The sequence below is a fragment of the Cnephaeus nilssonii genome, assembly GCF_951640355.1.
Source record: "Cnephaeus nilssonii genome assembly, chromosome: 5".
NCBI classification, from domain to species: Eukaryota; Metazoa; Chordata; class Mammalia; order Chiroptera; family Vespertilionidae; genus Cnephaeus; species Cnephaeus nilssonii.
Window position 1 is genome coordinate 49,645,055 of NC_137076.1, and position 14,559 is coordinate 49,659,613.

At 40.4% G+C, this 14,559-nt stretch overlaps 1 protein-coding gene across 1 annotated transcript in view; it reads left to right on the forward strand.

Moving 5' to 3' along the window:
* The first annotated feature begins 540 nt into the window (after positions 1 to 540).
* The window catches only part of CPE (carboxypeptidase E), an 82,122-nt gene continuing 68,103 nt past the window's right edge, over positions 541 to 14,559 (forward strand). The window contains exon 1 of the mRNA XM_079772432.1: positions 541 to 1,049. Coding sequence (XP_079628558.1) covers positions 743 to 1,049 — 307 coding nt within the window. The 5' untranslated portion in view covers positions 541 to 742. The remainder of the gene's footprint in view (positions 1,050 to 14,559) is intronic.

The following is a 14,559-nucleotide window of genomic DNA, read 5'->3' on the forward strand; positions in this document are numbered from 1 at the left end:
AACAACAGTATCTGCAAACTGATAGAATGATTTTTTTTTTTTAATATCTGTTAACCCTCAAAGTTAAAGTGTTCAGTTTGCCAGCCAGATCTTGTAATAAATGCAAACCCGTCCCTTGGGTTTGTGTTTGAACTATCAATACAGTTATTAACGATGCATCTTGAGGTGAAGGCCAGTGGTTGTCAATATTTCCCTTTTCTTTCTTTCTTTCTTTTTTTTTTTTTCTGGAATATTCTCTACTTCTTGGTGCATCAAGATGGAAACCCAGGTCGGCTTGGACTAGATGTCACCGTAGAAGGCTCCACTCACAACCCGAGAGTATTTCTTCCACGCGCCAGGTCTTGGATTTCCCCATGATAGCCTTGTTCCCAAACCCCGTCCTCAGCTGTCATTCCACCTGGGTCGTCCCCGGAGCCATCTGGCTTCTGACGTGGTTCTGAGCCCACAGATCACGCAGGCGGCCGCGCAGATTAGCATCCTCGGGCGGGCGGCCCCTCCTGCAGTGGTTTCTCCTGCGGCTCCCCTGGCGCGGCGGCCGGTAGTGCAGCCCGCCCCGCGGCTGCGCCCCTCTCCTCTGGGTGGCCCCCGCGCGCGGGCTGACACTCAGTCCACCGGGGAAGGTGAGCCGCCCGGAGGCTGCTGCGGAGCCCGCCGACCTCCCGCAGCGCCCGCAGCCCAGAGCCGGGCGGGCAGACAAAAGAGGCCGCCAGCGCAGGAAGGCAGGGGCCGCCGAGGGGACGCGATGGCCGGGCGCGGAGGCCGGGCGATGCTGGCGCTGTGCGCGGCGCTGGCCGCCGGCGGGTGGCTGCTGGGCGCCGAAGCCCTGGAGCCCGGGGCGTCCGCGGCGGGCATGCGGCGGCGCCGGCGGCTGCAGCAGGAAGACGGCATCTCCTTCGAGTACCACCGCTACCCCGAGCTGCGCGAGGCGCTGGTGTCCGTGTGGCTGCAGTGCACCGCCATCAGCAGGATCTACACGGTGGGGCGCAGCTTCGAGGGCCGGGAGCTGCTGGTCATCGAGCTGTCCGACAACCCTGGGGTCCATGAGCCCGGTGAGCGCGCCCATCCCTGGAGGAGAGCCGCAGACGGTCGCACTGGTGGCGGTTGGGGGGCAGGAGGGAAAGGGGGGCCTGTGGAAAGGGGCGTCTTGGCGTGGAAGGTGGGAATTAGGGGGGGCGGATGGAGATGGGGATGAACCTGACCTAGAGCGCTGTGGCTTGCTGGGTTCCAGCCTCTGCTGTCCTCCGTCCCTTCCCAGCCCCCAAACCCTCCCCCAGCAGTTAGGCCACCTTTGGGGGAGCTTAGGCCAGAGAGGGTAGGAGCACGTAGCGAGTAAATCTGCGGGCTCGCCAACCCAGCGGCCACTCTCCCTTTGCTGTATCCAAGACCCGAGGGGATAACCGAATCCTTGCAGACAGGTGTAGAAAGCGAAGGTGCAGAAGGCAGGGACTTAGAGAAAAGAGAAAGAGTCGTTTATAGGTATTTCCTAATCTCCAGAGGGCCAGCTTTATTGGATTCCGCAGGCTCTCCGTACCCTTCTCTGCCTCTACGTGTGTATTACGCACAGGGGCACTGTGGTTGCTCGGGGAATGTAAAGGATATTGGCAACATTGGGTGGTGGTGTGTGCAGACCGGGAGGCCTCCCCCCAGGATGGGAAAGTGGCCTTGACAGGCATTCGGATTTTGAAACTGGACTCGACCTTTCTCAGCAAAAAGAAATATTTCCATTCCCCCCCCCCCCCCCCCCCCTGCTTTTGACACTTGGCATAAGTGGTTGGTGACCAGGTTTTTATTTCAGATGTTGTTCCCTTATACCTATCGTATGCATCTCCATCCAGAGTATTTTAAGGCACGTTTTAATTTATGTTAAATGTGATTTATTTAGTATTTATTAGAGGTATTTAAAACAGTGTTCTTGGGGCTTTTTTCGTGTTTCTACTCTTAAGAGTTATAATAAGGCCTAGTCTTCTGATAGTAAAGGAACTATTAATTAATCTTGGCAGATTTTTCAAGGAGATTATATGAAAGCTCACATTCACTTTTGTTGGCTTGTTTCAAGTGTAGCAGTAAAAATCTGTCATAATATTACTGTTAGAATGCAATATGCTTTTGAAAATGAAAACAATACTTATTTTGCTTGAATATCTGGAATGGATGATTTGACAAGATTTGTAAATTTCTCTTTCAGATTGCAAGCTCTGTGAGGTAGGGACAGTATCTCCTAGCCCACATCTACACACAGCAGGCACTCAGTGCACAGTATTAAAAAAAAAAAAAAAGATCAGTCATTTGCTGAATAACACACTATTTAAAAATATGTTCTATTCTTCATAAAAACAAAATACACAGATTTAACTGGTTTTACAAAGGCGAATCAAATGTTTTTACATTATAATTTCTTTATAATTTCTTTTTTAATGTATATTTTATTGATTTTTTACAGAGAGGAAGGGAGAAGAATAGAGAGTTAGAAACATCGATGAGAGAGAAACATTGATCAGCTGCCTCCTGCACACCTCCTAAAAGGGATGTGCCTGCAACCAAGGTACATGCCCTTGACTGGAATCGAACCTGGGACCTTTCAGTCTGCAGGCCGACGCTCTATCCACTGAGCCAAACCAGTTAGGGCTATAATATCTTTTTAAATGAAGCGAATTTTAAGTTCATGGAATTACTTATTAGTAGAATACAAAATGTCTAGTCATTTTATTTTTATTTATTTATTTTATTATTTTTTTTTGAGAGAAAAACACTGATGTGAGAGAGACACATTGATTGGTTGCCTCATGCACACGTTCAGACTGGGGCAGAGGATCAAACTTGCAACCCAGGTATGTGCCCTTGACCAGGAATCATTGTATTTTTAAAGGTAGAAACTATTATGAGGTTAATTCCCCTCCCACCCACCCCAGTTTTAAGAGGAGATAAGTAAGTTAGAAATCTTTGGGGAACTAGTGTTTAATAAACACAGTTCAACTGAGTAAATTTGAAAGGTCTTATTGGCTTTATCCAACAATTTATGAATTGGACAGCAGAGAGAAAGGAGCTCCGAGGAGCTGTACAAAATGAAGACTTCCCGCAGAAGGGAGCGGGAACAGGGAAGTTATAGGCAAAAAAAGCGAGTTGGTTATTGCAAAGTTACTTTCCTTTAAGGGATGGCAAGGGCTTATCAGGCAGTTGACCTAACTAGTGCTGATCAGTCAGGTGATTCCAGATTTACTGGTTTAAGATTCTATTTCTGAGAGAGCTGAAACTGTAGTTGTCTTGGTTTGCTGACATGAGGCTTAGCATAAGTGACTCCATTTTGGGCCTGTTGTATTATTTTTAACACTAGCAAATGGAGAGGTCTGATTAGTATATAAGTTTGATAGTACTGGTATGCATTAACATTTTTAGAAGGTTTTGAAATTTAGAAATGAAAGTGTTCATTCTTAGATGGCCTTCAAATTCCTTTCAGATGAAGATATTTCAAGAAACGAGAAAGGAATACCCATACTTATTCTGAGGTAGAAATAGATGCTTTCAGTTTTTTTGAGCACCTGCACATTCTAGGTGGACCAGTTTCTATGGGATGTGCAGTGATACACAAGCTAGTCCCTGCCCTTTGGGGAACAGGGAATCAGGAGTTTTAAGGACAGTAGAAAGGTATGTAGGGCTGCAAGAACTACATGGTGTGGAAGGACTGGGTAAAGGAGAACAGAGACATTCGGTCAGGGGGATCTTGTCATTGAAAAGTGGATGACAAGAAAGTAGGAAATATATTTATAGAACGCTGGCTATTGAAATTTACCAATTCCAGTGTGGTTCGTGTAGGATCCATGTTTTAAGTGCCCCCTGCTTATGAAAGAGAGCAACTGCCTTAACTATTTTCACCTTATCAGTGCTGTTTTAACACGTGATTAAGCTAGTAGGAAGTGATATGTAGCTTGACAAATTCGTTGACTAGACTAAAACTTGATGAAGTTGCCCATATTCATTTTACCTTCCCAGTAAGAGAGAGGTATCAAGTTTGCTACTTTTCTTAATCTAAATTCTTTTTCTGGATTAAAAAATGTAGCTAATGTGTCAGGGTTTAGTTACCATAATAGAAAAACTCTCCCAAAACAAAACAACATATTCACCCGAAGCCCTACCCTGTGGCAGAACTGGCAAGTGAGAGGTTTACTTGGTGAGATCAGTGGATGTGGACAGAAGGTGTTTGTTGGTACCACCAGCTCTTGCTGAGCAGAAAGAAGTGCTTATCACCCTTGTTTGGTACCAGGCTGTGGTCCGAGCTTGAACTTATCTCTTGAGAAAGATTCATTCTCTCAGATATTCTACATGAGAATCATCAAAGGGGAAAGAAAATTCCATTTTGAATTGATCCGTGAGGACTCTCCGTACTTATTCTGTGATGACACCATGGGAATCAGCTTGATTCTTGACTAGCTGAATGTTGGGTCTTTGTTTTCATTTTGTATCACGTTGGAGGCCGGCAAGAATCTATTGGAGAAGGGTGTGGGTATCAGCCATCCTCAGAAGAACTGCAAGTGGTCTTTGACACCAGTCTCATCTCCTCACATATGGTGACTCCGGACCCCAGATGTGGGACTGAGATGAAGACTAGGCTAAGATCGAGTCTTTGCTGTCAGACTGCCTCTTGGCTGATTCTGGGTACTCAGATGTGTTCCGTTAGATATGATACCTGCCAGGCCTCATCATGGTCCCCATTTTTCTTTATATTTTATACTTTTAAAATATTTCTACCCATAGGGACTTACGTGCTCAAACCCAAACACTTGCTCTGCCAGGCAGGCATGTTCGTCATTGCAATACTCATAACAAAAACCTTTTTTTCATTTATGTCAAAGCAATGGAATCCATGTTCCCAGAGCTCTCCTCCCAGAGTTAAACATGAGTTAAGATTAATTTGTTTAAGCCTCTAATTCTTTTACTTGTAGTTGAAGATTGTTCCTGGGGCGTAAGTCTTATTTATAACTAAAATGCTATCTTAGGAACATTCTTTAGAGCATAGATGTTTCCCTCTCAAAGACTGGAATGATTATTTTGGACCTATTCCTCCCAAAATCTGTTAAAATTTAAAGTGTATGAAGGCCAGTATGCATTTGCCAAATATTGTGATGGAACATTTAATACTGGCAAAATTTCTATAAAACAAACAAACAAAAAAGAAGTGGGGATTTTGGTTATTTGATATGGCTTCTTTTCATACCAGATCAATATGTATTAGTGGAAAATGATTACAACTGAGTGACAACTTTGTAGTTGGTGCATATAGATGTTAGAATCTGGAGAAGGATATAGATGTACCACATGTGGTCAAGATTTATTTTTAGACACGAACGAGTCAGTGCAACTCTTGCCAGAAATAATGTCCTTGATTGACTTGTGATTGGCTAATGGAAGAGAGAAAATTGGGTTGGCCCCTAACATTATATCCTATGCTAAGACAAAATAGGCAGCTTTCTCTGGAAACTGATTTGAGAGGTGGAAATGGAATCACCTGCCAGCATCTTCCATATTGGCATAGCTTAGGGGTGAAATCCCTGCCTTTACAGTCACTTCCTTTGGGAAAGATATTTTTGACAAATACAAAAATAGCCCATGTAAGGAGGGACACATAACCCAGCTTTTCTCAAAGTCTATTCAATGGGACATTAGTTCAGCTTGGTTTGATGCTAGCTAAACAAAGATAAATAGGTTTGTGTATTACAGGACTTATCAGAGCCCTTAATATGCCAATATTTGTTTGAGATCTCCAAGTCATATGTATACTAGATGGTGTTTTCCTACCTTCTTTCACCATGGCACCTTTTTTTCAAGGAGCTTGTCTTGTAATTAGTGTTACACTAGTTTGAGAAACACAGTATTAGTTCATTATCATTCAGTACCATATTATGAAGGATTAATTTGGTAATTCTTTAGCAGAGAGACTCATACAGAAAATTCTTTTTATATTTTTCTTTTTTTTTTTTTTTTTTGCCCATAAAGTGATTTATGTAGGGCAAGCTCTTAAGATATGCTTATTGAATTGAGAACATAATTCTGAGGCAATAAGGCCTAGGACAGATAATTTTGACGGGAAAGATCAAAGTAAAAAATGCCATCCAATTCTTTTCTTGTTAAGTAGCTTCATGCTTTTAACTTCTCTTTGCCCCTTTTTCTATAAAATACGGATACTTTAAAAACTCATACCTCATAGAGTTGCTGTGAGGCCAAAGTAGTATAGTACATAGAAAAGAATTTACTGAAGTTGCTTGCATCTGGTTATGAAGATGAGCTAATTTGTTACAAATTTTCTTCACTTTCCGTTGGCCTGGGAAATGGCTCCAGGGGCCTTGCGTTGGTTCAGAGTAGGCCTCCCTGGCTGTGTCATCACAGGAGACCTGCTGAGTGCTCACCTGTTACAGTGGTTTATTGCATCAGCCCAGCGGAAGGCCCAAAGGACTTTTACCCCCTCAGCACCGTTTCCTTGTTCACAATTGTTTGCCCTCTATTGGTTTTTAAAAGGAGGGCCATTGCTGCTTTTATGCTATTTGACATCTTGCTTTGCTTTATTCAATAGGAACAGTGAAAGTGTTCATCATTATTTGATAATGTTTTTATGGTTGTTTCTTCAGGTTATTAAATAAATCTAGGGCAATTCCAGCGGCTACTTTGGCAAACTAACTTACTTTCTTTTCTTTTTAAACTTATTTTCTTTTTCTTTTTAAAAATATTTTATTGATTTTTTACAGAGAGGAAGGGAGAGGAATAGAGAGTTAGAAACATTGATGAGAGAGAACCATTGATCAGCTGCCTCCTGCACACCCCCTATTGGGGATGAGCCCCCAACCAAGGTACATACCCTGGACTGGAATCGAACCTGGGACCCTTCAGTCCGCAGGCCGACACTCTATCCACTGATCCAAATCGGTTAGGGCTTAAACTTATTTTCTTAAAGAATGCAGTTTAAGAAAATAAATGCTCGGCCTGTGGACTGAAGGGTCCCAGGTTCGATTCCGGTCAGGGGCATGTACCTTGGTTGCGGGCACATCCCCAGTAGGGGTTGTGCAGGAGGCAGCTGATCGATGTTGCTCTCTCGTCGATGTTTCTCTCTCATCGATGTTTCTAACTCTCTATCCCTCTCACTTCCTCTCTGTAAAAAAATCAATAAAATACATTAAAAAAAAAAAAAGAATGCAGGATGAAACTGCTAGGGACCTGACTAATTTATTCTTTTACAAACAGTGTAAGTGAAAGATATTTGAAACTGTCCTTGTCATCCATCCCTGATTTTCTTACCCCGCTGGGTCCTTTTGAGGCAGAATAGTGGGAGGTAGGGAGATCCCTGGGCAGTGGCCCTGTCCGGTAACGCTCTCTTCGTGCTTACACAGTTCTTTGAATAACTATAATGTAGGGGTTTACAGTATATGCTGTGATGTCAGGGGATCTGAATTCAAATCCTTTCTCTTCCTACTTTTAACTAAATGCTCTTGGAAAAGTCACTTAACTTGTAAGTACTGAATTCATCAGCTATGAAATGACAATAATGTGATAATTAAATGAAGTAGTAAATATAAAGCTCTTAATTCAATATGTGTCAACAATTACTATTATCTTTATTATGGCACTTTCCATTTTTGGTCTCAGTGTTGCCCCCAGTAGACTGTGAGGTTCTTGTGGCCAGGGATTGTATTTTGTTCATTTCTTTATCCAAAATGTCTAGTAGCATGCTTAACACATAGTGGCCACTCAGTGAATGTTTGTAGAATAAATGAAGTTTCTCAAACAAAATTGTGCATCACAAAACAAAGCCATATTGCAGATCAATGTTGACTTTAGGTATGCTAGCATGGCAGAAGTTTGAATCAAGAAAGGATAGAAATAATGTTTTTCGTGAGTATATACTGATATTAATGTAATGAATCCAGTTTGCATAATGGAGAGATCCATCAACTGCTTGTGTTTTTAGGTTCAGTGATGTGCTTGCTGTGTTTGTTGTCTGTGTTAACGGCACTGGTTTGAGGCCTTTTTCCTATTTGATGAACATCCAAAGTGCCATTGTAGGAGGAGGTGTATCTGAAAGGTAGCCATGGGTCAAACAAGCTCCAATCTGAAACATGTTTAAATGTGCTCTTTCCTTCCCTTCTCGTTAATTACTGAATTGCTGCCAGTCCATTGGGCTGGGAATGTTTCTCTTTCTTTTGAAATTCAGGATATGCTGTTTTGTAAGCAATCCAGCAGTCCGCTCTTTCTAATAAAATGTGGCCTCAGAGAAGAGCCTGTGTGTATTGCCAGTACCTTTTATTATTTCCAAATGATTTATCTACATCTTTAACTGTCTCCAATTCGTAATCTTTGAAGAATAAGGTGGCTTATGGAAGTATTGATTACGGGGTTGATTCTTAAAAAGAAATGAGGTAATTATGATAGTAAACCCTGGGACAACTTTTTACTGCCAGTACATATTTTTTGTTTTTGAGAAATCTGTTTACTGTGAAATCACTGCTGAGCATGTGAGTTCTAGAATAATAATGTTGTCGACCTCTGGTTCCTATACTGAGGCTTTGACAGGCCAAACTCTTAAGTATCGACTAGTTTAAGGGTTTTTAAGAGGTTCGGGAGAATGCGTACGGGCAAGTTTGAATTGGAGGCTCTGGGAACTTGGCCATTTATAGTGGGGGGCGTCAGCCCTGGATCTTCTTGGACAAAAGGGCTCTGGTGTTCAAGTTCTGGTTACGTCCTGGTCTTTGGGTCCCTCTGTGTGTGTTTGTGTGGGGAGTGAGGTAGGGGTGGTGATTCTCTGTTTCCTGGTGCAGCTGGAGGTCCAAGTTCTCTCTTTGGTGCATGCTCTGTCTGCATGATTTGTGTTTTTGTTCTGTTGTCTCTGAAAAACAACTCAGTATCTTGTTAGTGTGACATCATTTTGAGCTGGTCCTGTGATAATAATAATAATAGCCCTTATTTTTAAGACATTTAATTTCAAACAAAGGATGATTATTTAAAAAATGGATGCAGAGCACTTATTTTTAAAATGAGACTAAATATAACCTTTACCAGGTGGCTAAAAAAATCTCTGGTTATCCTGTGGTTATGAGCATCCAGGTAATTGGGAAAAATAACAAATATCTCATGTGTTTTCATATGCAGACAGCTACTCAGATGTTCAGACCCCAAAATGAAGCTGTTTGATTGGACCTACCCAATTACTCTTCCCATATAGTCTAAAGCAGTGGTCGGCAAACTCATTAGTCAACAGAGCCAAATATCAACAGTACAACAATTGAAATTTCTTTTGAGAGCCAAATTTTTTAAACTTAAACTTCTTCTAATGCCACTTCTTCAAAATAGACTCGCCCAGGCCGTGGTATTTTGTGGAAGAGCCACACTCAAGGGGCCAAAGAGCCGCATGTGGCTCGCGAGCCGCAGTTTGCCGACCACGGGTCTAAAGTATTCCAAACCAGACGATCTTTCCTTACTATGCAGCTGCTATTCACTGCCATTGTGTAGTTTTCCCCACAAGAAATATTTTATTTCTAGAGCTCAGTTCAACAACTTGCACAAGTCATAAGCTTTGATCATGAGTTCAGGATAGTAGCACTTCAATGTAAAAGTTGTACTGTCACCTCCTGGACCAATGGCCTGAGTACCTCCCACCCCCACCCCTTTTCTAGCCAATGGGTAATTTTTAGAACAGCCTTTCTTATGACCATTAAAAATTTCTGTGTGGCAATCCAAGCTAAAATCAACTTTCCAATATGAAAAGAAAATGTAAGCTTTTGTCAGTATAGCTAATACAATTTAATTTAAGGCGTATTTAATGAATATCCACTATGGATGTGCTATTTTACTTTCTGTCAGTCACTCCTTTAGGCAGAGCCTTTGCATGTATTGAAACGTGTTACTTCATTCCTTGCCTTGGATTCACTCTTTAATGCACATTGAGCTTAACTGACACACTGCTTGCAGTCACATTTTGCAAACTAAAATGTGGTTGTTGCCCTTTTTGTGTTTTAGGTACAGTGTTGGACAACTGATTTTAAAGTACAACAGTCCTATTGAAATAGTTTTATTTGTCTCAAGCATGGATTTTTTTTTTAAAGTTTATTGGAGGAAACAGTTCTTATTCATTGTGGGAACTCAGTAAATGTTAAGCCAAATTCCCCATATAATCAGCATCATGGGATCTAAGTTAACACACTTTTGGAAATTGTATTAACTTTACAAAATCAAAAGGACCTTTATAGCACTCACACAATGAGAAATCCACTTGTTAAATGAATTTTCTCAAGAATCAGATTCAGCTTTTGGAATATGTTAATGCCATACAAAATACGAACAGAAAATTCTCATGTGAATATTGTATATATGTATAGTGAATATACGATATAGACAAATGGATTAACATACATGTAGACATATAGATTTTGCCTAGGCCTTGATGATGGCAAAATAATCATGAGTAGAACATTTTAAATTATTTAAAATTTCAAATTGGTGTATTTATAGATTTCTCTTATATCTATAAAATAGCCTTCATTTCTCTTGTTTTTACTTCTATCCATAGCTTTTGTCAGGAATTGAAGAGTTTTTTTCTTTTGTCTAAGTGGCTTACTCTTTTTTAAAACAATATATTTTTATTGATTTCAGAGAGGAAGGGACAGGGAGAGAGAGATAGAAATGATTATGAGAGAATCATTGATTGGCTGCCTCCTGCACTGGGGATCAAATCTGCAACCTGGGCATGTGTCCTTGACCGGAATCGAACCCAGGACTCTTCAGTCTGCAGGCTGACGCTCTATCCATTGAGTCAAACCAGCTAAGGCTAAGTAGCTTACTCTATTTAAAAAAAAATTATTTCTCAAAAAGTTTTTTCTTTCAGGAAGTTTTCTTGGGTTATTGCCTTCTCTTACCATGTTCAGGTATTCTACCAGGGTTTTACATATTTGGCCAAACTTGCCTTTATTTCCATGTAAAGATCCTAACTAAGGTATACCATCTGAGATAGGTTAGGACAGTGGTCGGCAAACTCATTAGTCAACAGAGCCAAATATCAACAGTACGATTGAAATTTCTTTTTGAGAGCCGAAAACCGACTTCTGCGCACGGGCCACGAAGTTTCAATCGCACTGTAAGTGCGCGCCCGCACGTGGTATTTTGTGGAAGAGCCACACTCAAGGGGCCAAAGAGCCACATGTGGCTCACGAGCCGCGGTTTGCCAACCACTGGGTTAGGAGAACCTAACAGATTAATGTGGGCTAGTAATTTCTCCTCTTTCTCCTTTGGCTTTTCTTCTCTTCTGTGGATATCAAAATAAGACAGTAGTTTTCTGAATAGCAATTGGAAGCCTTTGTCTGATACGTTTGCATCATAAACCCAAAGGATGTGATAGGTTCATTTACTCTCAACCATTTAATTCTGTAACTCTCCATCTCCTTATAAACAACCTCCAGGTTGGTCCTAAATTAACAACTTTTTTATACCTATCACAGGTGAGGAATTGGATAGTATTTATCTTTATGGGGACTTAAAGATGTAGGAAAAGTCTACCTATTGTTGAAAAGAAATGTTTAAAAGAAAAATTAGGAATGTAAATTTTCTTGTTTTCTAAAATTTTTATCGCACTGATTTTAATTCCCTATAAAAGCCCTGGTCCCGGGTGCCAGAGGGAAGCCAGTGCTGGAAGCCGGGGGAAGGAAGGCCTATTCTTGCACAAATTTCGTGCATTGGGCCTCTAGTTGTTATATAAAAATACAACTGATTTCTGGATATTTAATTTGCATACTGCTACTTTACTGAATTCATTTATCAGTTCTAGTAGTTTTTTGGTGGAATCTTCAGGGTTCTCTATATACAGTATTATAGCATCTGAAATAATGATAGTTTTACTTCTTCCTTTTCAGTTTGGATGCCTTTTATTTCTTCTTCTTTTCCCAGTGCTGTGGCTAGGACTTGCAGTACTATGTTGAATAAGAGTGGTGAAAGCAGACATCCCCATCTTGTTTCCGATCCTAAGTGAAGCATTTGTAGTTTTTGACTATTGAGTATGATGTTGGCTATGGGTTTGTCATATGTGGCCTTCCTTATTTTGAGGTATGTTTCCTCTATTCCCACTTTGCTGAGAGTTTATATCATAAATAGATGTTGAATTTTGTCAAATGCTTTTTCTACATCTGTTGATATGATCATGTGACTTTTATCCTTCATTTTGTTTATGTGGTGTATCACATTTATTGATTTGTGGATATTGTACCAACCTTGCATCCCTGGAATAAATCCCACCTATCCTAGTGTATAATCTTTTTAATGTATTGCTGGATCTCATTTGCTAATATTTTGTTGGAAATTTTAGCATCTATGTTCATCAGGGTTATTGGCCTATACCCGTGGTCGGCAAACTGCGGCTCGCGAGCCACATGCGGCTCTTTGGCCCCTTGAGTGTGGCTCTTCCACAAAATACCATGGCCTGGGCGAGTCTATTTTGAAGAAGTGGTATTAGAAGAAGTTTAAGTTTAAAAAATTTGGCTCTCAAAAGAAATTTCAATCGTTGTACTGTTGATATTTGGCTCTGTTGACTAATGAGTTTGCCGACCACTGGTTTCTTTCTTTGTAGTGTCCTTATTTGTCTTTCTCTTGCTGCTTTAAGATTCTCTCTTTGTCTTTAACCTTTGCCATTTTAATTATGATGTGTCTTGCTGTGGGCCTCTTTGGGTTCATATTATTTGGGACTCTCTGTGCTTCCTGGAGTTGTGTGTCTTTTTCCTTCATGAGGTTAGGGAAGTTTTCAGTCATTATTTCTTCAAATAAGTTCTCTATTCCTTGCTCTTTCTCTTTCCCCCTTCCTCTCTATAGAATCAATTAAAAAAAAAAATTCCAAAAGGCACATATATCTTCGGATAAGGATTAAAAAAATGGGAATTGAATACAGTAAATTTTTAAAAAATATATTTTATTGATTTCAGAGAGGAAGGGAGAGGGAGAGAAAGATAGAAACATCGATAATGAGAGAGAATCATTGATTGGCACCCTCCTGCCAGCCCCCTAATGGGGATTGAGCCTGTAATTCGGGCATGTGCCCTTGACTGGAATTGAACCCGGGACCCCACCCTCTATCCACTGAGCCAAACTGGCTAGGGCTGAATATAGTAAACTTATATTTACAGTTAAAATTTTTAAAGATAATTTAATTTAGTGAGCAAACCTCCCTTAAAGGTGATTATAGAATTTGCTGGATTTCTAAATAGGTTAATATGTTTTGTAAACTGAACTTAAATGTTTATGGAAGGACTAGGATTTTGAATTTATAATTTATAATTCTAATAAATTGAATATTAATTTTTAAAAACCAAATTAATGCCCACATTTTTTCTATTTACATAAGTCACCCTCCAAGGGGTGACTCTCAAAAAGCTTGCATTTAACATTAGTTTCAGCATTTAGTGGATCAGAGCTCAGTTCTGAAAGTAGGGGTCCTGCTTCCTCTGAAAAAACTGTTGTTTCCAAATGCATGAGCTATAGCAGAGTTTGGAGGTGTTGAGCATGTGCAAAATACCTGAGAAAAACGCCTTCCTCTATGTGTTAATGCATGGGGAGGATTCTATAAGCTTTCCTCAAATTAACTTTTTCAAATTATAACAACCTCTGGGCTGAGTGTTGCTTGGAAGAGTCACCTCAAATGCTTACCGGATCTTTGGTTTGTTCCAGTGTTCCACTGTCCAGTGTAGCTTATGGGATTAATAGAGTTTCATGTTTTCATACATGTGAGTTACACACAATTTTACTGTACCTCTCAAACCCATTCAGCTCCTAATTTGCTCTCCAATGGTCTCTGTGGACTGAGCTGGAGAAACTATATTATAAGAGTACATTAATTTTACTCATGTGTCAAAATTGGTCGGTTGTATGTGGAAGACAACTGTAAGCCTTGCACTAGCAGTAAAACCCATGGATTATGTGATAATATTTTTAAATATTGTTCAGACCTCTTCTTTATTACTTCTAGACTTCTGCATATGCCTTTTATAATTGATTTAGATTACTGGAGAGATAGGAATTGGGGGCACCTTATACTGTCTAAATAAACATTTTCCCGTCTCTTTTGACTCCATTTCAATTAGCACAAGCTATATCTTAAAAAATAACATGTAACTCTCAGGAACACCAAGTATTTTTCCTAAATAGTTTTAAAACTCTTATTATTTTCGCTGTTGTTACTTTAATATTGAAGCTGAACTGTTGGTTCTTGTAATTCTATGAGCTGTATGTACAGGGAGAGGGAATGAATGAGAGTGTGTTTCTTAAATTAATGTACATATGGGTGAGACTGGCCGGTATTTCCTCCACATTTCATAGAATAAAGGTCATGTGTTCATTGACTCTGTAAAGACAGTTGCATAAGCAAGCATATATATCTGCCAACATTGCCAAGAAGCCAAGAGGCCCTCATTTGTAGACCATACCACATTTTCCATGATGTTCTCAGTTTTCAGACCAGGGTAATAAGCACACTCTATAATAAAAAAAGGCCCCACTAACAACTTGGGAGTATAAATCTCTCTAATTGAACAAATTACTAAGAAG